The sequence below is a fragment of the Gordionus sp. m RMFG-2023 genome, chromosome 4 (assembly GCF_954871325.1).
Source record: "Gordionus sp. m RMFG-2023 chromosome 4, tfGorSpeb1-WG-v2, whole genome shotgun sequence".
Classification (NCBI taxonomy): Eukaryota; Metazoa; Nematomorpha; class Gordioida; order Chordodea; family Parachordodidae; genus Gordionus; species Gordionus sp. m RMFG-2023.
In genome coordinates this window covers 13,220,692-13,244,428 of record NC_088778.1, presented here as the reverse complement: position 1 = coordinate 13,244,428, position 23,737 = coordinate 13,220,692, and the positions used below count along the sequence as shown (strand labels likewise).

Sequence of the window (23,737 nt, the reverse complement as noted above, 5' to 3'; positions counted from 1 at the left end):
ATTTTCAGTGTATATGTACCTTAGAAAAGTGACAATTGTCATAATCGTCATTTTTAAGTTTTTCGAATTTTTTTGAGGCAAAAAATATATGTTGTGAACATGTTAAATTAAATTTTCAGTGAATATGTACCTTAGAAATGTGACAATTGTCATAATCGTCATTTTTAAGTTTTTTCGAATTTTTTGAAGCAAATAGGTAAAAATATATATTGTAAACATGTTAAATTAAATTTTCAGTGAATATGTACCTTAGAAAAGTGACAATTGTCATGATCGTCTTTTTAAGTTTTTTCGAATTTTTTGAAGCAAATAGGTAAAAATATATATTGTAAACATGTTAAATTAAATTTTCAGTGAATATGTACCTTAGAAAAGTGACAATTGTCATGATCGTCTTTTTAAGTTTTTTCGAATTTTTTTGAAGCAAATAGGTAAAAATATATATTGTAAACATGTTTAATTAAATTTTCAGTGAATATGTACCTTAGAAAAGTGACAATTGTCATAATCGTCATCTTTAAATTTTTTCGAATTTTTTTGAAGCAAATAGGTAAATATATATATTGTAAACATTTTAAATTAAATTTTCAGTGTATATGTACCTTAGAAAAGTGACAATTGTCATAATCGTCATTTTTAAGTTTTTCGAATTTTTTTGAGGCAAAAAATATATGTTGTGAACATGTTAAATTAAATTTTCAGTGAATATGTACCTTAGAAATGTGACAATTGTCATAATCGTCATTTTTAAGTTTTTTCGAATTTTTTTGAAGCAAATAGGTAAAAATATATATTGTAAACATGTTAAATTAAATTTTCAGTGAATATGTACCTTAGAAAAGTGACAATTGTCATGATCGTCTTTTTTAAGTTTTTTCGAATTTTTTTGAAGCAAATAGGTAAAAATATATATTGTAAACATGTTAAATTAAATTTTCAGTGAATATGTACCTTAGAAAAGTGACAATTGTCATGATCGTCTTTTTTAAGTTTTTTCGAATTTTTTTGAAGCAAATAGGTAAAAATATATGTTGTGAACATGTTAAATTAAATTTTCAGTGAATATGTACCTTAGAAAAGTGACAATTGTCATAATCGTTATTTTTAAGTTTTTTCGAATTTTTTTGAAGCAAATAGGTAAAATATATGTTGTGAACATGTTAAATTAAATTTTCATTGAATATGTATTTTAGAAAAGTGACAATTGTCATAATCGTCATTTTTAAGTTTTTTCGAATTTTTTTAAATTAAATAGATAAAAAAATATATTTGTAAGGATAAAAATTTCAAATAATTTTTTATAGCCGGGCATAGGCAGGCAAGAGAAAACTCGCCCAATGCTGACCTTTAATTTAAACATCTATTACGTGATAAAAATCGAGCCGTTTAACAACACTATCGCTAATATTTTTAGAATCTTAAACTGACGATTACTAGAACAATAGTTATTGCTCTTTAAGTATAAGTAATATGATTTGAATCCCATATTATACCAAATATATCGACGTTCTATATTTGTAGAGCTTCATTTGCGTAAATTCAGAAAATGAGAAAAATATTAAACTTTATATGAAATATAGGAAATATTTATCGATCAATTTAATTTAAAATTTTTAAAAAAATTAACAAAATTTGTTTTTTAAAATCAAAATGCAAGTGAAGCAAATATAACAGTTATAATTTATATATAAAAATTGAATAATTTTGGTTATATTTTGGACATATAAAAATAAGGATCTTAAGGTGATTACGAAGCAAAAAAAAACAAATCTTGATCTTTGGAATCCAATTAAAAGTTCGGATCGTTTTTTACGATATAACCGAAGATATAATTTAGAAAGAATTTGTAAAAATTAATATTACTAAAAAAACGCCGAATATTTTGCGTTTTTAAAAATTAAAAACGAAAAATAACATTAACATAATATATATGGGAAATGTGTCATAAATGGTCATGTTTGAAGACTAGCCACCACCTTTTAACTATTATCTTTTCGACCGATTTCTCTCAAAATTTGTCAAAATGTGTATTTTATGATATGTACTTTACCTATTGAATAGAGCAATCCAATAAAAAAAATTTAAAATAAGCTGTTTTTAGTACTTCTTTCTGGAAAAATCTCGTTACACATTTTTTTGTTTGGTGAAAAAATTACTAATTTAGATTATTGTTATTTATATAAATATTATCCTTAGCCAATCAGCATTATACGCACAAAAAATTATGGTTTCAAGTTTTATTTAATAGGCATATGTATTGACTGGCCAAAATTCTATATTCATATAGAAATGATGAATATTGATAAATTTAGATGTTAATACTAATTGCATTATTAAATTTTTATATGCCTAAAAAATGAAGAAATATATAAGATAGGTTTTTTGCAATCATTTCATATAATTCTTAAATAATTTATTATGGCCAGTAAACAATGTATTGACTGGCTAGAAAAACACTGTCACAAAACTTCATCTTCTACCTCATAAACTATTATAGAGCTTTTATTAAATTTTATTTTAAAGAATCTTATAATACCTTTTTTCAAAAAAGCTTAAATATATATTTAATGATTATTTCAGGGATGTGAACCCGAACCCTAACCCTGAACCCTCGTATTTTGGCTGAATCCGAAATTTTAAAAAGTGAAGGAAGGGTTCAGGGTATTAAAAAAAAATTTTAATTTTAAAAAATAATTTAAAAATATAAATTTTTATAATTTTATTAATTTTTTTCGTAGAATCATTTATTTTATATTCGCGTTTTTCTTTCGTTTTTCTTCCTGGACTTCATTTTATTTTATTTAGAGATTGATATCATAAATTTAAAACTAATTGATAAAGCAAGGGATGTTGTAAAATATTTAAGAACTCCCACAATTGTAAGAATATTAAAATCTATGAAAAGGCAAATGGCAATATTAGATTGCACAACAAGTTGGTCCTCTATTTGTATGATGTTAGAGCGATTAATAAGTTTGAAAGATTTCTGTAATGATTTTATTATAGGAGCATGTGAAGCCATTTTGTCAGAAGATGATTGGAATCAAATAAAAGACCTTTCGGATTTTTATGGCATATGGGTAAGATGTCGATTAGAGTTAGAAAGATTTACAAGTTCTTTTTCTTATGAAATATTAGAAAATATGGAAATTAGAGATCAACAATATTTACAAAATAGTGTTGTATATGCTTCAATATATTTAGACCCTCGATATCAAGTTTTATTAAGTATTGAGCAAAAATAAATTGCTATAGACCATCTTGAGGATTTATGGCATACCCAAAACTTTATTATTTACAATATATTGGAGCTACGACATACTGGTTGTAGCGATAAGAATGATAATGATAGCAATATTGATGATCTGGAAATTTTATTATTAGATAGAGAAAAAAATGAAATTATCATCAGATAGAAAGGAGCAAAAAATATCTATTGTATCTTTATTAGAAAAGTTCTCAGAAGTTAAGAGAAATATTTACAAAATAGTGTTGAATATATCGTTACATAATAAATATATATAAAATAATTATATATATTTAATTTTGATAAATAGGAATATAGAATAATTAAGGCTAGGCTTAGTGTTGTGTAACGTAGTGTTGTTAATTTGCTTGGTCGTAAAATTTACGACCAAATTTTGTGCTAAGGCCGACCCGGGGTTCAGACTCGGGGTTCAGACCTACACCTGGGGCTCGGATAAATGAAAAGTAAAAAAAAAATCTCATTTTCTAATCTTAAATTAAATCTTATTCATTCTAAATTAATAAAGCTTTTTTTTATTCTCATTTTCTTACCATTTTCTTTCTTTTGATAAAAAATTTTTATGGTAAAATAAAAATATATGTAATAAATATTCAAAAAGAGTAGCCCATGCATGACGGAAAAAAAATAAAAAAGTAAAATTTTATATTAACACATATTGATATTGTAATTAAATGTGAAGGGGAGGACCAATATAAAAATTCAACGTTATTCATGCATGTATAAATAATAAAAAGAAATGTAAATTTATAATTTGTGATAAAATAATGGTCAATAAAAAGTTTTTCTTTATTATATTAAAGTTATATTCCCAATATTATATATGTCATAATTTTTAAAGGGATGTCAACTATCCAGGATCACCACGGGTTTTAAAGGTATAACTAATAAATTTGGGTTTTAAGTAGGTGTATGCCGATATCACTTTTTGGAGGCCTATCCGATCCGATATTCTCGATATTAAATTGATATCGACCTATTACCGATCCGATATCATATCTAATTTTTATGTCATTTATTTAAATATATTATAATGATCAGTTATAGTTTATATTCAATTATTGCAATTCTAAAAGTATATAAAATATTTTTATTGTTAAATAACTTTTATATAAATAAGTAACATTAATCTATATATAATAAATAATAAACAAATATATTATGAAATTTGAATAAATATTTTAAACAATATTTAACATTAATAAATCGAAGATTTCTTATTAGAAATACCAAAATTTACTTATTTATCAGAAATCAGTTTACGGCGATGTTAACTGTCAAGTTAATATCACCAAATTCACTAAAAACAGATTCTGAAGAGATTATCGCACACTTTTATAAACAGAATGTGCAAAAAAATAACAATATGGCAGAATGGTTAATTAATTATTAATATTAAAAAAATATGGATTTCGATTTTATTTATAAAAATAAATGACTATTAAAAACTTAAAAGAAATTGTTGAGAAAATTTTTGTTATTTTTTAAAAACTTCCTGTAATTTAACTTAAATAATTATTTTTCAAATGGTTCTTCAAACCAAATAACAAAACAAGATCCATATAATTGAGGTAATTACTACTTTTTTGATTTAATATATTTCACAGCCTCTTTAACTCACATACGAATACGATATGATATATCGAAAAGGAAATTCGATCTATATATAATACATATCTTTGAAGTTTGAAAATAGTGATTACTAATTATGTGATTTTATTTTTATATTTTATTTTCTGTTTCAGTTTTAATATGCTTATTATAATTATATTATACATAATAAGAAAAGCTATGACGATGATGATGATATTTACGAATACGAATAAAATTATAATTGAAAACAAATGTGTTTTAGAAATTTTTTTGAAAAACTTCCTTTTCTTCTGAAATCTAAAAAAATGGAAATTAATTTTCATTAAATTTATAATTATAACTGTTTCCATCGAGAATGTTGACGGGAAAAAATTAATCATATTTATGTTGAATTTTTTATGTAAAATAAAATTTTTTATTATATTTATAGAAACTAGAGACGCAGTCACTCGTTAATATCAATCACATCTTTATTTTAGATTTTAAAATCATGTAGAAATATATAATTTACTTTTTTTATCACATAAGAAAATAGGGGTATTAAAAAAATTAGCTACATAGTTGATGAAATTAAATAAATCCGGTCAGAAAGTTCATATCTAATTCTGAACTAAGATCAGGATGGTATAGAAATAATCAATAAGCAAACCTACATAATAATTCATTTTAATTATTTCGAAGCCCTAAGTGTCCCCGATTAAAAAATTTTTAGTCATAAGCTGAGTTGCTTGCAGGATTTTCCTATTTAAGTTCGATATTATTGATAAATAATTTTTAATTAAAATATTTGAAACAACATTATTTATGGGGTTCGAGTTAATGCTGGCTTATTTCTTATATAAATATTGCTAATGTAGATCGCAGTAATTTTATTAGACCCACCTCGGGTTTGGGATTTACACAACCAACCAATTAAACAACACCCATATCGATATTTTGTGTTAATATATACCTGACCCCCCCCCCCCCCCCTCCCCAATACCTATACCCGCCCTGTATGAGTGATCAATATTATTATTATTATTACAAAAAAATATTTTTATTTCCATATCAAAAAATATTATTTTTCACCCCACCCCCACTTTCACCCCCCCCCCTTCCCCCTACTCCATCCACCTCCAAAACCAAGTCATATACCCACCAAGATAAAAAATGAATACTTTTAATCTAAAGATATTTAGTTTAGATTATATTTTACCCATATATCGATATTTTGTTTTGATAAATTATTCCTGACCCCCCAAGACCTAGACCCGCCCTGCCCTCTATCAGTCATTATTATTATTGCAATAAAAAAATATTTAATTATTAACTTGTTTATTAAATCGTTACACGACACGACCCCGGGTCTGAACCTCGGATCTGGACCCCGGGTCTGAACCCCGGGTCTGTGCTCAGAGCTGGTTTGGTCGATTTTTTAGACCCAAACCCCGGGTCTGGTTTTATACAACCAACCAATTAACAACACTAGTGTAACGTCTCCCAATCCCTACATTTTGTCTAATTAGTTTTAGGCGATTTTTCGGTTAGGCCTAATTAGGTATAGTTGATTTTTAAGCTAATAACACTACTTATAAATGTCGGACAATTTTATACAAACTTATGGAGACTTTAATTTATAATAATTTTTTTTTATAATTTTTCAAAATATTTTTATGTAAATTAAAATTTTAAGAAATTCAATATAAAATCTTCTAAAATTTATAGGGTTTAGCCTTTAATATATATAGATTTTCATTATAAATTATTAAATATAAAAATTTTTTGGCGATCGTATGAAATTCCCAGGGTAGATTCTCTTCAGAATAGATCTGATAAAATCAAATTTATCAAGGAAATTAAAAACATGCACTAAAATCAGATCAGAGAGCTACAGGCCAGGCCTTAAACCTGATTCTAATGCCTGGGCCGAAAATTTTATTTTTTAAAAATACATGGGCTGGGCTAAATAAAATTTTTAAATACCCGGGCCATATATTTTATAAAAATCATTTTTAAATTTTAACAGGCAGAATTTTTTATAAGATTTTTATTTCCTTCCATTTCGTGGAAATCAAAAAATAAAAAAGTTTTAATAATATATTAAATAAAATAACAAAATTTTCGAATCTTTTCTATTCTTAAAAAAACAAGCCAGATGCCGTCATATAAATTCTCAGAACACCCTTGAATAAAAAATAGGGAAAAAATAATCTTAAGTAGTCTATTTATAAAAGTCTACAATTTTTGAATAATAAAAGAATGTTTTATATACTTTCAAAATATTAAATTTTTATTACTTAATTTTTTTTTACTTAATTTTTTTTACTTAAAATATATTATTTTTTTACTTAAAATATAATATAAATTATAATATAAATATAATATTTTTATTACTCTTAAAATATAATATTTTTTCCTTACTCTTATAACTATAAAAAAATTATAAGTAACGTTATAAAGCTCTATAAGATTTGCCGGATCAAAAAGTCAAAATGTATTGACTTCAAAATTTGCCGGATCCTTTTTTAAGACGGAAGGTATCGGAACGGACGCACTATGAACATATATATCATTTTTAATGAGATTGACTTTTGACGGAACATATGTAAAAATCGGATCCGTCTCCACTATGAAAGCAGCCTTATGCATATAATTTTTATTTTTTATTTATGAAAATAATAAAGATATGATAATGTGCCTTATATATTTTGCATTTGTAAATTTTTACTTATAAAATATAAGAGCCTACTTGCGATAAATGAATAATTTTAAATATATCATTTTTAAATTAAAATAGTTATTATTTCTAAAAAGAAAGGGGGTGGGGGTTTATAGATAAAAAAAATTTTTAATTCCTAATTAGTAGTATCTCTGAATATCTATGTTTTCCTAATTTTTTCTATGATATTCATTCTTAAGTATGAATATTTGGATTTTGCATAAGTCATCCACACAATTACCAAAGAAAAAAAATTAATTAAAAATTATAATTTATAATGATGCATTAGTGGTAGAAAGTATTAAGGGGGTTTAGCAAGGCCCGCTAACACTCGCTTTAACAATCGTGATATGTAAACAAAATATTAGTAAAACTCAGAAATTATGAAAAATAATTTAAAATTTGTCAAGAATTATATCCATGATCTTAAATCAAATAATAATTAAAATCTTGTGTTTCAAATCAAATTTGATATAAAAAATTTATAGTAGTTATATATTACTTAATATTTTTATAAGATTAGGACAAATATATGTATCTGAATGTCTTAAATTTAAAAATGAGTTCCTTGCTAAATTTTCCCGGTATTTTCCTATTATCTACCAATTCTTTAAAAAGTTTCAAATGATATACCATTCGTATCTAATACCAAATAATATAAACTAAGTTCAAGTTAGAAAAAAGGAATAAAATATAATAGCAGTATCAATATTAGAGGTTTAGAAATATTTTTCTAATTATAAAAACTTTTTACTAGTCTGAAAATAAGTATAATTTTTTTTATATTTCTAGATTTTTAAGGGTGGAGTCAAAAAGTAATGAAAGAAAAAATTTCTTACTGAATCCAAATATTTTATAACATCTTTCCAATATAAAATTTTTTAAATAGGCTTAAAACAATTTTAAATAAAATTTTCCTCACTGGAATAAAATATAATTGCAGTGACACCTTATTACTAGATCCAATGGTTTTAGAAAATCTTTAAATATCCAAAACTTTTTACAAGACTAAACATAAATAAAATGTTTTTTAATTTTTACATTTCAAGCGTGGTGTTAAAAAAAATGGCAATAGAAATTTATTCATAAAAAAAAATTTTAGAACTTTATAATATTAAAAACCACTAAGATTAAAAAAAAGTTTTAAAAAAATTTAAAGATGACGATTATGACAATTGTCACTTTTTAAGGTAGATATTCACTGAAAATTTAATTTAACATGTTTACAATATATATTTTTACATATTTGCTTCAAAAAAATTCGACAAAATTTAAAAATGACGATTATGACAATTGTCACTTTTATAAGGTACATATTCACTGAAAATTTAATTTAACATGTTTACAATATATATTTTTACCTATTTGCTTCAAAAAAATTCGAAAAACTTAAAAATGACGTTTATGAGAATTGTCAATTTTCTAAGGTACATATTCACTGAAAATTTAATTTAACATGTTTACAATATATATATTTACCTATTTGCTTCAAAAAAATTCGAAAAAACTTAAAAATGACGATTATGACAATTGTCACTTTTCTAAGGTACATATTCACTGAAAATTTAATTTAACTTGTTTACAATATTTATTTTTACCTATTTGCTTCAAAAAAATTCGAAAAAACTTAAAGATGACGATTATGACAATTGTCACTTTTCTAAGGTACATATTCCCTGAAAATTTAATTTAACATGTTCACAACATATATTTTTATCTATTTGCTTCAAGAAAATTCGAAAAAACTTAAAAATGACGATTATGACAATTGTCAATTTTCTAAGGTACATATTCACTGAAAATTTAATTTAACATGTTTACAAGGTATATTTTTTACCTATTTGCTTCAAAAAAATTCGAAAAAACTTAAAAAATGACGATTATGACAAATTTTAACGCAAGCCGACCCAGCAAGCCAATCCAACAAGTCGACCCATCAAGCCGACTCATCGGGTCGGCTCATGAGGCCCATTGGGTCAGGTCGGATCTATGGCTAAATGGGTTCGCTAGGGTTTAATGTCGTTTTTTTCAGCTCAAACCTTGCTGGGTTTTCGGCCAGGCCGACCCGACCCAGCAATTTAGCAACACTACTAAAATGGCCACAAATATATTTGAAGCGATTATAAATTTGTATAATTTTGAAACGTTGTAACAGATTTAACAAATAAATTAAATTTTGCTTTTTATTTTATTTTAAATTAAATTTAAATAGCTAAATGGTAATCAATATTTATATTAATACAAGAACAGTATATACTAAATAATAGCAGATAATTTACATTTATTTTGGCAAACTCTTAATACTCTAGATCTATTAACATATAAAAGACAGCACAATTGTATTTAATATTAAAATTTATTATCTCATAATAAACATTTAAATTAATATATAAAAATGCAATCTTTTTTTTTTGCTTGATAATGTATAAATTGAATTAAATATTTGTTAGAATAGATAATATTTTTGTGTTATTTTGATTTAATTAAACTATATTGAACCATTTGATTGTTAGAATTGTTTTGAATAATAGCTTTGTTTAAAAATGATATAAATATCTAAAAGATACTATTTACTTGGACTAATGGTATTTCTGTTATGGGCATCTATTTCCTCCAAGACCTCTTGGTTCATAACTTTGTTAAAAATTAGTTATACCAATATAATTAAAATTTACTTGGACTATTTGTGTTATTTAAGTAAAAACCAAAGCTGGACTATTTGTTTTATCCAAAACTGGACCTTGTATATTAATAGCTTTGAAAAATTATTGTAAATATTAAATTGATATTTTACTTTGGCATTCTGCAGTAAATACATTTGATACTATAATATAAATACACAAGCATTAATTCAGTAATTAAGGATATAATTTAAGATTAAGTATTAATCAAAATTATTTACTTTGGATTGGTTTGCAAGTTTCTAAATGTTTGATGCTAAATTCAGTAACAGTAAGTTTAGCTTTTCCTCCACATTTTCTTACAGGTGTAATACATTGCCTTTTTTTCCAGATTTATGGAACACATAATCCAATCCTCCAAAAAATATACAATCTTTATTTTGTTTAGTTTTCTTAAAAATATAAATTATTATATGTAAATTAAATAATATATACTTTAATTTCTAAATTTATAAGATATGATATTTGTTGTGATTTCTCTCTAACCTCTTGAATCTTAATAGTTACTTCAATTAACTAACAATATCTTTGGGAATCTATTAAATTAACTAACAATAAATTTGGTAATCTATTAAATTAACTAACAATATATTTGTGAACCTATTAAATTAACTAACTTTGGGAATCCATTGGAAATTCTGGGAATCAATACTAAATTTTGGGAATCAATTGGTAATTTTGGGAATCAAGATTAAATAAACTAACAATATATTTGGTGATCTATTAAATTAACCAACAATATATTTGTGAATCTATTAAATTAACTAACTTTGGGAATCTATTGGAAATTTTGAATCAATTGGAAATTTTGGGAATCAATTGGAAATTTTTTTGGTTTTAGCAATATACAACAAAATATCTATTTAAAAAAAAAATACGAACTAGAGGGACGATACCATTTTTTGTCTATAGTATTGGTAAATATGCTTGATTCTGACAGTCAAAAAAATTGAGCTCTTCTATATGGGAAGAAGGGGGGGGGGTAGGTCTTTGCCTTCAATATTTTAAGAGGGGTGGTAAGCTAGAGTATAAATTTATTGGGGGTTATCTATTAAATTTTTAAATAAAATTAGGAAATAAAACTTATTTTTGGATAATTTTCTGCTATCTTTTTTAATGCAATTTAAAAGGGTTAGACATTCTATCAGATCAGCTAACTCCAAAAATGTACTATAATAATGCATTGCATTCATTTTAAACGAGGAGTTGGTAATAGAGTATTCATAATTTTATAATATATAAAAAACGTTTAATTCATAAAGTAAAAATATCGCCGCCGAATGCGAAGGAAATTTTCTAAAGTAGATTTTTGAAGTGGTTTGCTTCCAATGAATATCCTACCATACGCTGGCCTTGAAACACAATTTAATTTTTTTTCAACACAGATATCCTTTAAGTTTATAGCTGGATCAGGGCTGAGCTGATAGTTTTCGCCTACAAATTTATACTTGGTAGAATCAGCTCAAAGTGGATTTATATTTGATCACAACTTCCTATGGTAAACATTAATCTATATTATATATAAATCGAGGTAGCGAATTTTAGAAATTTCTATAGGATTTTAAATTCATTTTAAAAAATTGATGTTATAGTTGGAGAATATCTTTGTCCCTGCTACCACTGGGAGTTAGTGCCATTAAATTAAATAAAAAATTTAAAAAACCGGTCATCTGTCGATTAATTTTGCATCTTTTTTTCAGTCAGTATCTTTTTATTTGTCTTTATCACGTTTACTATAGCTATTATTTTCAAAAAAAGCTTCTTCATTTATTATCCTGTGTTTATAATATTCATAAAAAGGGCTTAAATAAGAGAAATCAAAATAAATATTAGTTGATAATAAAATATGAAAATATAAATTGATTAATATTCATAAAAAGGGCTTAAATAAGAGAAATCAAAATAAATAATAGTTGATAATAAAATATGAAAATATAATTGATAATTACACTTTTTGTTTGTCTATTTTCTATACTATAAAGGTGCTGATTGGCCAAGAAAAATATGAAATATGAAAAATATTTATGAAAAAAGGGATTCAAATATATAACTTTTGAAAAATATTGAAATTTTTGCCGGGGGAGAGAGTATATATAATTCTCAAGATTTTAAAAGGCGCTGGAATATAAAATTGGTATTTTATTTTGCCCAAATTTTATAAAGTAATTTAATATTGATCGTTGCCTATCAAAATAAATGATATATGAATATTAGTTTGTATATCTTTTTTTCTGTTTATGTGAAATTGATTATGGCTCATTTAAAAATTAGAGTTTATGTATGATTTATAATTTATTTTTACTAGTGAATGTATTAATCTAAAATAAACCAGCTGCTGTGTACAATGAACGATGATACACACGTTCAAACGATGCTTTATCATAATTATTACCATTCAAATTGTAATTTAGCTCTTATTTGAGATTATTAATTTATATCATAGATAAGTATAACAGAAAAACATGTATTTGATTTTTTGGGGTATATGTGGCTGCTTATTATTATGAATTTTTTTCACATTATATTTTTGATATTGGGCTACTTTGGCGTTTATCAAGATTATGAAAAATATATGTCACTGGTAATTTAAAAAATATATGATACTATTCTCTTGAAATTTTATAAATTATGAATATATACATTTCTTATATTAATAGGTTACATGTTATCATTTATATCAGTTAAAGTAAAAATTAATAATTTTTATGAAATATATTCAAAAATGCATCTTCAATGATTGATACCTTCAATTTTAACGAGTAGATGATGTCAGTGCATGTAAATAAAAATCTAAATTGATTTAAATCAAGATTTTATTTTTCAAAAGTCATATTTAAATCATTTTATTTTAATTAAATATAATAAAAAATTTACAAATCACTTGACATTTTACTTTCAATATTTTACCAGTTTGATGAGTTAAATATAATATAATCCTTTTGCAAATTATTTGAACTTATTCAATGTAACTAGCATTCCTTCTTAAGATAAATTTCATCAATTACAAATATATGATTATTATTAAAATATTTTTAAAAAAGAAGCTGATTTTTGTCTTATCTAGTACAAGCCTGTTTCTAAATTTGGATAACTAGGAGTTGATGGAAAATTATGCTTATTTCTGTATTATCATTTGTACTATTCGTATTTGTAGAAATCAAATAATTCTTTATTTCTATTTGTATGAATAATAAAAACATTGTTCAATGTGATTTGTTGAATATATTTGATTTAATTTGGAAATTAAATACTTTAAAAATTTTTTAAAAATGAAAAAATCTTCAAAATTTTTTTGATTTGTGATTTCATCTTGAAATTCTCATGTATGTAAAATATGTTTTTAAACCTAAGAATTTTAAGTAAAATTTGATTAAAATTCTTTCTTCTTTAAAAAATAGATTTTTGCTCAAAAGGTTTTTTCAAACTCTTGAGAAATTAGATTAATTTAAAAAGTGATTTATAGGCATGTAAATAAAATAAAAAATAATATGTTATGTTCCATAAAGAACATGTTAAATACTTATTAATAATTTTTAATATTTGTGAATAAACTTTGATATTTATTATATTAGGAATATTTACAAATAATGTAGTATATTTGACATATTTTTAATAATCTAAAAATTTCAAATTATATGAATAATTCGATTGAATAATGGATAAAAAAGTATTTGAAAAATAATATATTTTCCTTATTCTGATTCGAATTTTTGATTCTAATAATTTCGTTATTCGTATTTTTAAAATACGAGGCGAATCAAATAACCAATAATCCGTTTCAGGTATATTTATCACTAATAAAAATTAATTTTAAGATCACCCCTCAAAATTTTTAATTTTTAATATTTAATATTAAAGACAAAACATTATTTTACTAAACGATACCAGTATGCTAGTCATTTTTTGTCACAATATTTATATATTAATTAATTAAATAAAAATGTAATATGTATGAATTAAAAAAAATGATGCCCGTCTATTTGCTAATATTTTATTGGCGACTAAAAGAGATATCGGTGCATCTTTGATACAGGGTTGGAAAGTCTGTTAATTAATTCAAGTCAAATACTATAACTAAAATATAATTTTTATGTTTGATATATTATTTGTCATGCACACTAATAGAACGAATTAACATTATTAAACACCTGTATAATATGTACCCGGCCTTAGTAAAACACCTTTAATCAATCCTAATCCTCTCCCCACCCCCCAAAAAATAATGATATTTATAGGGTTCAAATTTGACTAAAAAATCAATCGTTTACTCGGCTTTTTAGCATATTAACCAATCGAAAATCAAAGGAATTTGTAAAAGAGATAATGTCAACCAACACAAAATTGAAATATTTAATATATGCAAATGCTGCCCCCGCTAGCAACTTATCGTTTCACATAAGTAAAATCTTAAAATAATAACCAGTTTGTAAAGAAATACGCCCTATTAATAATTAATCCACTCGAAAATATTTGCAATCTTAGACAAAGCTTTTGGAGATATTTGGAAATTGGACGCCTTATTTATTTCACATAATATCGATTTAAAAAAAATCAACCCATGCCAATGCAGTATTATCACAAAGAAATCATCCATGATATAATTTATATTAATTACGATTAGCTCAAGATGGGCCTCCTCCATAAATTTTGCAGAAATTACAATTTCAAAAAAGTTCTAAAAGCATCCTTCTTTGAAGAATTGAAAGAAAGAAAGAAACTTTCTATCATAGACGATATAAAACTTTGTATAGGAAAAAATTCGGATTTTTTTTTTATAATTGCATATTATTCAATCGCACCAGTAGAAGAATAAATTAAAACCGGTATATAAGAAATTTAAAATAATTTGATACAACTACTTGCAATGCTACTAACTTATTATCCGGATGTAATAAATTTTTGATGTAAAAGTGACAAAATATGTGGAATCCTAGAATTTCTGAACATTAATCAAACGTTGGTATTAAGCTGGTGGAAAGGATTTTGTCCACCTTGTCATTTAAGGGAAGTGACGAATGTCATTTTGAACCCTTTTAAGTTTAACTTCTTCCTCAAAAGGAAATCACTCCGATTGAAACGATATTCATACAAAGAATTGAACTCGATTTAAATCCTTGACTACGAAAAAATTAGTTATAACTTATGATTTATTTTTTAAAAATATAAAGAAAATTATAATAACTCCGTTGAATTAACTTTGCCAAAGCCAACGCAGCGTTATTTTAGAATAAATCTATCAAAATATCAGAATTAATTATATGCTTTCATTTATAAACATATTTTTTATTAACTATTATATAATATTAAATAAAATTAATATTGTAATTTAACCGGTCAAATACCCAACCCTGATGTATAATATGTGTATGTGTCTTCTCTACATTGTTTTAAATAATATAAATTATATTGTACCATAATACACTAACTAAAATGTGTAGAATACCTACCCTTTGAATAAGCAATTTTACCTAGAAATATGTGACCACAATAAATATATTATTTTTCTATCGATTATATTAATACGATTATAAGAGATATTATATTTCTGACAAAATCATATTTTTCAAATTTAAAAACCACCCATAAAAAATAATCTTAAGTTTAAAAAATAAAACATTGCCAGAGAAAAAACATTTATATATTAAAATATTTAAATCAATTAGATCCAGAAAATCATACATATATTTATTTATATAACATAAAAATTTAAAAAAAACCAATATATATTATCTATATATTTTTTAAATATAAATTATAATTTCTAATTATAGTATAAATTTTGGATGTTTATTTGGATTGGATGGAATCTCTTGTTATGTTGCATTTATACTGAACTTGGAATTTTAAAACAAGTTAATATTATATTTCTTTCATAACTCATCAATAATTATTTATTTATTATAGGCATATCATCTGTTGAATTTCAATTTGGGCAATCAAATATATGGTGGTAGGAGTTGGTGGTCTTCTAAACATATTTTATGCACTCTTAGTTCACTTATAAAATCAAATATTAAATCCAAACTATCTGAATGCACTTTTAATGGGCATCTTGTTGATCTTATACATATTTGCATACAGCTTTTGTTAGGGGTATTGCTTAATCATTGTTTTTAAATACATTTTATCCACAGGTTATTGGATTAATTATTGCATTCTATTATGGCTTTTTTCCGCTGACCAAATTAGGTTTATATTTAGTTAATTCTTATAATATTTTTTATAATTTTAAATTTTGCATTCGATTTCAAAATTTTTATTTATTATAAAAAAATTAATATATATTTTATAGAAATTTGAAGATTAAAATATTATCAGTGACCTCTATATTGGGGGAAGGGGAGTTATCAGATGTCACTGCATCAAGTCATTTAAAAAAGAGTTTTTTAGTATATAATATTAAATAGATTTCGAATAATTTTTACAAACAAAACAGTTTTCATATTTTTTATCTATATTTCTCTTAGGCCATTTCCAAACATAACGTCATTTTAAAGCGTAAGAGGCATATTCCTGGTATTATTATTTATTTCTTTTGATTTTTATTAAGGATTAATTGAAAAATTAATTCGACGAATTATTTTACATGCCTCAAAAACGGCTTTGAAAAAACGTTATGTTTGGAAATGGCCTTAGGCGATATGCCTAATAATACCAACCAAAAAATATTAATTTGGCGCAAATTATTAGACTTGAACACATTCGCTGAAGACATTAAAACAATTCGAGAGAAATAATATAAAAAAAATTATCGCAAATTTATTAAATAATTTTTTTGTAGGGGGAAAATTTCTCTGGGGGGGGGGGATTTATAAATAATACTGCGTCATTAAGATTAAGGGGATTAGATTTTGGAGCATATAGCTACCTCAAGGATCCTTTCGCGATTTAACGCATAGAACTCTAGTAATTAATTTTACTATCAGAATATTATAGATAAAAATCTCAATATCATATAAAACCAAAGGGCACGCCCAATCTTGGAATTATTATTACAACTCTCGAAAAAAACTAACCACTAACCAACCATCTGAAATTGCCACAATCGCTAACAGCACGCTTAGTACAATAGTCAAAAGAGATAGAAATGGAAAAACAGCTGGCAAGCATATCATTAATAATAATCATCAAAACACGCCAACGCCAAGCTTGAATAAGAGAAAATCTCCCTTCGCTGATCTTTATAATAATTTGGCTGACTTTGGTCCCATGAAAAATATCGATTTTGATGTTGTGCTCATTAATGAAACGGAAAATATAGATCGCAATATAAATCAGAATAAAAGACGGCCGATAATGACAACTAACCTTGACGAGAACAGCTTTTCTGACTTGTTTGATCACAGTTGTAAAAATTATATAAAAAATAAAAAGAGGGATGACATTAATGTAGCTATGAAAAGTGAATTCATGATGAACGAAAGGATGCAAAGACGATTTTGTGATTCATCGTTATGTTACAGAGGAGAAAGGTACAAGAACGACATGAATGGAATATCTCCTGGTTCGATATCCACCGATACCACTGGCTACCCTCTCAATAGCCTCAACAATGGTAATAGTGATGCGGGAACTTTCAGTGACCTTAATGATTTTAATAATTCTAATATTGGGCACAAAAATAATTTTCAAAGGGCTCAATATGTTAAAAATGATACAAATACAATGGGCCACAATTTAATAGGCAATGATATTATACTTAATCGAGATGATTCTGAGACAACCAGACATGGAACGAACTATGATAACGACAATAATGATAATAATGTAAAAAGCGATAACGTTTTTAGTAAAAACAGCTTATCACAGATTTCTTATATTTCAGAACAATATAAAGGCAATGAGAATATCAGGATATCAGATAAACTCATGCAACGCCAATTGAGCTTGGCCAGAAGAAGGAGAGCTAATCGAAATAGCAATAAGCGTAAGAAGTCTAATAAAGCTAAATATCTGGCAATAGAAACACATAACAAAGTAAACTTTTCTAAAATAAACCCTATCAATTGCGATAATAATATTGCAAATAATGATTATAAGACTGGTAACGTATTTAATAATGGATATATTTATATGTCTAAAGAACCTCAACCTATCCAAAATAATTTAGTACAGCCTAAGACGACAGCTAGCAGTAATACAAGAAGCATGTTAAATGGCTATAATTATGATCAAAATATTATTAATAATGGCCTTATTAATTATAAAAGTATAAATACCTTTGATAGTACCAGCATCCTTAATAATCTTAAAAATAATATATTTAACCCTACTGATAGAAGAAGACAAAATATCGTTCATTTAAAAAATCTCAATTACCTGCAATAAAGAAATTCAACATTATATATAATTTTGTAGCTTATCGCACGTTCGAATTGTACATTCCGTTTATAGAATCTTTACAATTATTATTATGACATTGTGCATTTATGTTATGTATATTTTTGATATATATATTATTTATAGACCAAATGATTATTTTTTTATAATAAAATTAGATTTTTTATTGCTCGCCTCTATTATAGTGTTGGTAACGAACGAATAATCCTATTGAGGTATATATTGATTTCAAAGTTTTATTTAATGGTTAGACATCATATATTATGTGACCAAACACCTCATTCTTCATTTATCTTTGAATTTCTAAAATATCGCACAGCCTTCAATATTGTATGAGAATTGAGGGTAACCTTAATGTATACCTCTAGTTTTTGAAATTCAAAATATCAAGGTAGACGTCACCTGACCACATTTTACAACAAAAATAAAAATTAACTATTAATAATGTGGCGATAATTCTTATGGTTAAGAAACTTCTAGAGGGTTTACAGATTTTTTTTAGGGATATCATAAACAAATATAAAACATATATTCAAGTTATTAAAATTTGATGACACATGATTTAGCTTGGCAGCCTCTGGTAATATGAAAGAAAACTCCTTGGAATATATATTTTATTTAAAAAATTTTCGAGTCCTAGCTATTTGCATATTTTTACCTAAACAAGATATGATCAGTCTTATAGATGGGAAATTTAAAATTGGAAAATACCCAAAATATATCATCAGCATTCCATTTTCTTGTTGATAAATAACAAGATTATTATGAACTCTGAACTAGATCAACCTCTATCGTTTTATTTATCATTGCTAACCTCCAGTTTTGTTAAAAGATAATTCAAATGGATATAGGTATATCATCTCAAATGGATCTAAATACAATACACCATCTAAAATGTATATGCATTTAAATAAGTTCTTACAATTGTATCTCATTGAATTATAAGTCAATAAGATTTTACATTATTATAATGCTGTAAGCGTTACTTAAAAAAAGAAACGCATTACCGGCTATTTTAAAAAAAGTAACGCTTTACTTAAAAAATACTAAATATTATATATAACTTTTCTTTTTATTTATTTTTTCCCCCAGAGTTAATAAAATTAAAATTATACAAAAATAATATATTATGATAAGTTTTTTGTAATAATTTATTTTTAACAATTGATCTTTGATCAGATAAACAAGAGCGTTTAGTGCTCATCACAACTTTCACTGTGATAAACACGATTAATGGCGCAAAGGATGAGAGGGTTGCATCATATTTAATAAATAAAAATTTTAATTGGGGGAATTTATAAAAAAAATTTTTTATAGAATGACCTTTATTTTCAAAAAAGCTCATTAGGTAATCTTCAAATCTTCATTCCGATCCTCATTAAATTTATTTATCATCTTATTTTTTTTGGATTAGAGCTGCTGAACCTTGAGGGTAAAATATTTGAATTAGGTCACAATCTAAACTTGCAAAGTGTAGACTTAGTACCCTTAATTTTCTGCAAGAAAATATTTCATCTTGGGGTCAGAGCAGAGTTAAATCATCTTCATCTGAAGAAATAAGTCATTGGCATATATTCTTTATAAATTAAATTATATTATTAGGAAATATAAATTAACATACCTTGATTGATTCAAATTAACAATCTTGACTGTATAAACGTATCCCTTTTACCAGCTAATCAATGTCTATTCTTAATCGCAGATGTCTTTACATTCCAAAATTTATATGTATATTCCGTTCTTCATCCTTCTCACAAACAACAATTTTATAGCTAAAATTCAGAACAAATTCAAAATATTCCTTAAAAATTTAAATATTGAAATAGTCCCTTCGTCCAATTACTTGGTAATCGAATGATTTATCGTTCCACTTAATCTTCTAGCTTTATCACCCTTTTATCATCAGATTAATAAACAAATCTATGTCAGGCGTCATATTCCCCCACTGACTATTTGCTGGATGACGTAACAAATAGATGGGAGCCAACACCCCCAAACACTGCTATCCTATCCATTACAATAATCTTTACACGCCTTTAATACTCATCTTCCAATCAACCATATCAGACCATCTTTTAACTGTATCCACTTCTCCGATTAGAAGACAGACTTGCTGGTCACAAACGGTTAGAAGCGCTCCCTAGTCGAAACCTTGGCAATCTCTTATAGGATAAGCTATTAACAGTCACCATCGGGTTACGCCTATTTTCTAGCCTTGCATTTGTGTCAAATTTACTCCATTAAATTCTAAAGACAGCCACGGGCTGAATTGTTTATAGTGTCAAGGAAGACATCAATGCCACAATAAATCATGTCAACAATGAATGTTAAACAGTCGCTCACATAACTAATCATCTTGAGCCCACCAACCTGTCTCCCGCAGATGGATTAAGACCTGACGGAATGACTGAAATTCCTTGGACCTCAGTAAATTATTAATATGGGATTTTACTTGCGACTTTATTCTAACACAAGATAAATTTATTAACCAAGCATTAAAAAATACACAAATTTCAATAATTTTATATTTACGCCAATAGTCACCTCTACGAAAGGCCATTTTTTGCTACCTCTTTTAAATATTAAAAATCTTTAGGCATTAAAATCAAAATTTCACCAACGAGGCTAGAGGATTACTTTATCTGATAAAAAAATTTAACAGCTTATTAATTCATTTTATATAAAATGATTGATTATAAAAAAATTCAACAACAATGTAATAAATAAAATAAATATGAAAAACGTTAGTGGTTGATTATTTATAAAATTTAAAAAATATATTAAAATGGAATACCATATTTTTAAGTAACGAGTGAAGTTTTGTGTTACCGTTAATTAAAAAGAAAGAAACGCGTTGCTCATTTGTTACTTTCATAAACAAGTAACGAATGATTCATTTTTTTTCAAAGGTAAGGCAGTAAGTAACGACGTTAATTTCATATACGTTACTTTACAGCGCTACACTGATTATTATGGCTATTTAACCTTCTTTATTACCTTATAACCAGGGATGTGAACCCTTCAACAAAAAAAAAGGGTCCGGGTTCGGGTCCTGTAATAAATTTTTAAAGGACCCGGGTCCAGGGTTCGGGTCCGGGTCCAGGGAACATAAAAATAATGACTCAAAATAAGACTTTTTTCATTCATTTTTATTATACTTCAATATATATACACATTCATAATTCAAAATGAAATATTTTAAATTTTAAATATTTTATTCAATCGAACGATCATAATATCTTCTAAAATATCATCCTTGAGATTTCCACGTAAATTAGACAATATGTATTTCAAAGAAGAAAATCCACGTTCTACGTTGACCTAAAATAGATAGTTATCTTTATAATATATAAATTATTGTACCTGTGTCGCCGGTACAGCCATGACGAATCTAGACAAGGTATACAATTCAGGATATATTAGAGAATTTTCCTCCCAGAATGTTAAAATATTTTTATCCCTATTAATTCTCTTAACTTCTGAGAATTTTTCAATTAAAGATACAATTGATATTTTTTTCACCTTTCTATCTGATCCTGATGATAATTTTATTTTTTTTCTCTATCTATCTCAATAATAAAATTTCCGAGCATCCGCTCTAATATTATCTATCATCATTACTATCGTTACAACCATTAGATGTTGAAGCCTCCAATATATTGTTAATAATAGAGTTATGGTTATGCCATAAATCGTCGAGATGGTCTATTGCCATTTGCTTTTGCTCAATACTTGATATAACTTGATATCGAGGATCTAAATATATTGAGGCATACACAACACTATTTTTCAAATATTGTTGCTCTCGTATTTTCATGTTTTCTAATATTTCGTATGAAAAGGAACTTGTAAATTTTTCTAATTCTAATCGACATCTCACCCATATGCCATAAAAATCGGATAAACACAACTGTTCTGACTGCAATCGTAATGTAGTAATTTTCAAAGGAACCAACACCCTAGTAAGGTCTTTGATTTGATTCCAATCATCCTCTGACAAAATGATTTCACATGATCCTATAATAAAATCATCACAGAAATCTTTTAAACTTATTAATCGCTCTAGCATCATACAGATAGAGGACCAACGGGTTGTGCAATCTAATATTGCCATTTGCCTTTTCATGGATTTTAATATTCGTACAATTGTAGGAGTTCTTAAATATTTAGCAACATCCCTTGCTTTGTCAATTATAGTTTTAAAGATATTATTTTTGAGGGAATCATTAATAGCTAATTGTAGTGTGTGGGCTGCACATCTGATACAGTATATCTTCGTGGAAAAATCTTTTATTATCTCCGGTATGTCAAATTCACTTATGTCCTCAAAATTATTATCATCATTATTTATATCTATATCATCCATTTCGTCCAATGAACATTCATTTAATAATTTAATAGATTTGACTAGATTAGCACCATTATCCGTAGTAATGGTATAAACGTTTCTTAAAGGAATATGGAATTTATTTAAAGTTTCTATTATCATTCTTTTTATATTTTCAGAAGTTGAACTTTCTTTGATCTCCTTCATTGCTAAATTTCTTAAGATTATATTATTTCCTTTAATATATTGTATATTTATTCCTAAAATATTTCTCCCTAATCTTTGGGCGGAATCTATTTTTAATGAAATTAATTTGTTTTTTGTTTCTTTTATAATTTTTGCTTGTATTTTTTTCAATTCATCAACCACTAAGTCCTTAATTTTAAAACGTTTAATTGATGTTCCAATTGCCTTACTAATAGGATCAATAATTTTTTTTAAACCAGAATCCTCAATAATATTGAAAGGTCTTCCATTTATTGTAACAAGCTCAACTAAAGCATTCATCATATTCTCCTCAGACATTTGAATATGAATGCTTTTTTTTAGGCAAAAAGCATATTATTAAATTTACATAATAAAATATTATTACTTACACTAGAAAATAATTTATGGTATCAATCTCTAAATAAAATGAAATGAAGTCCAGGAAGAAAATCAAAAGAAAAGCGCGAATATAAAATAAATGATTCCACGAAAAAAATTAATAAAATTATAAAAATTTTATATTATTTTTTAAAATAATATTTTTACATTATTTAAAAAAAAAAATTTATTTGTTAAAATTTTTACCCTGAACCCTTGAACCCTCCACTTTTTAAAAGGGTTCG

At 25.5% G+C, this 23,737-nt stretch overlaps 1 protein-coding gene across 2 annotated transcripts; it reads left to right on the top strand.

Moving 5' to 3' along the window:
- The first annotated feature begins 12,560 nt into the window (after window positions 1-12,560).
- LOC135928110 (probable serine/threonine-protein kinase clkA) lies at window positions 12,561-18,626 on the top strand. 2 transcript variants are annotated; one of them, XM_065464462.1, is made up of 6 exons: window positions 12,561-12,642; window positions 12,684-12,821; window positions 16,012-16,092; window positions 16,145-16,333; window positions 16,375-16,429; window positions 17,208-18,626. In XM_065464462.1, the coding sequence occupies exons 1-6, from the start codon at window positions 12,592-12,594 to the stop codon at window positions 18,566-18,568; spliced, it is 1,875 nt and encodes a 624-aa protein (XP_065320534.1). In that variant the 5' UTR covers window positions 12,561-12,591; the 3' UTR covers window positions 18,569-18,626. The 2 variants fall into 2 exon arrangements, with proteins under 2 accessions (XP_065320534.1, XP_065320535.1); XM_065464463.1 differs by lacking the exons at window positions 12,561-12,642; window positions 12,684-12,821 and adding an exon at window positions 12,978-13,018 and having other exon boundaries at window positions 17,208-18,624.
- Window positions 18,627-23,737: the final 5,111 nt, after the last annotated feature.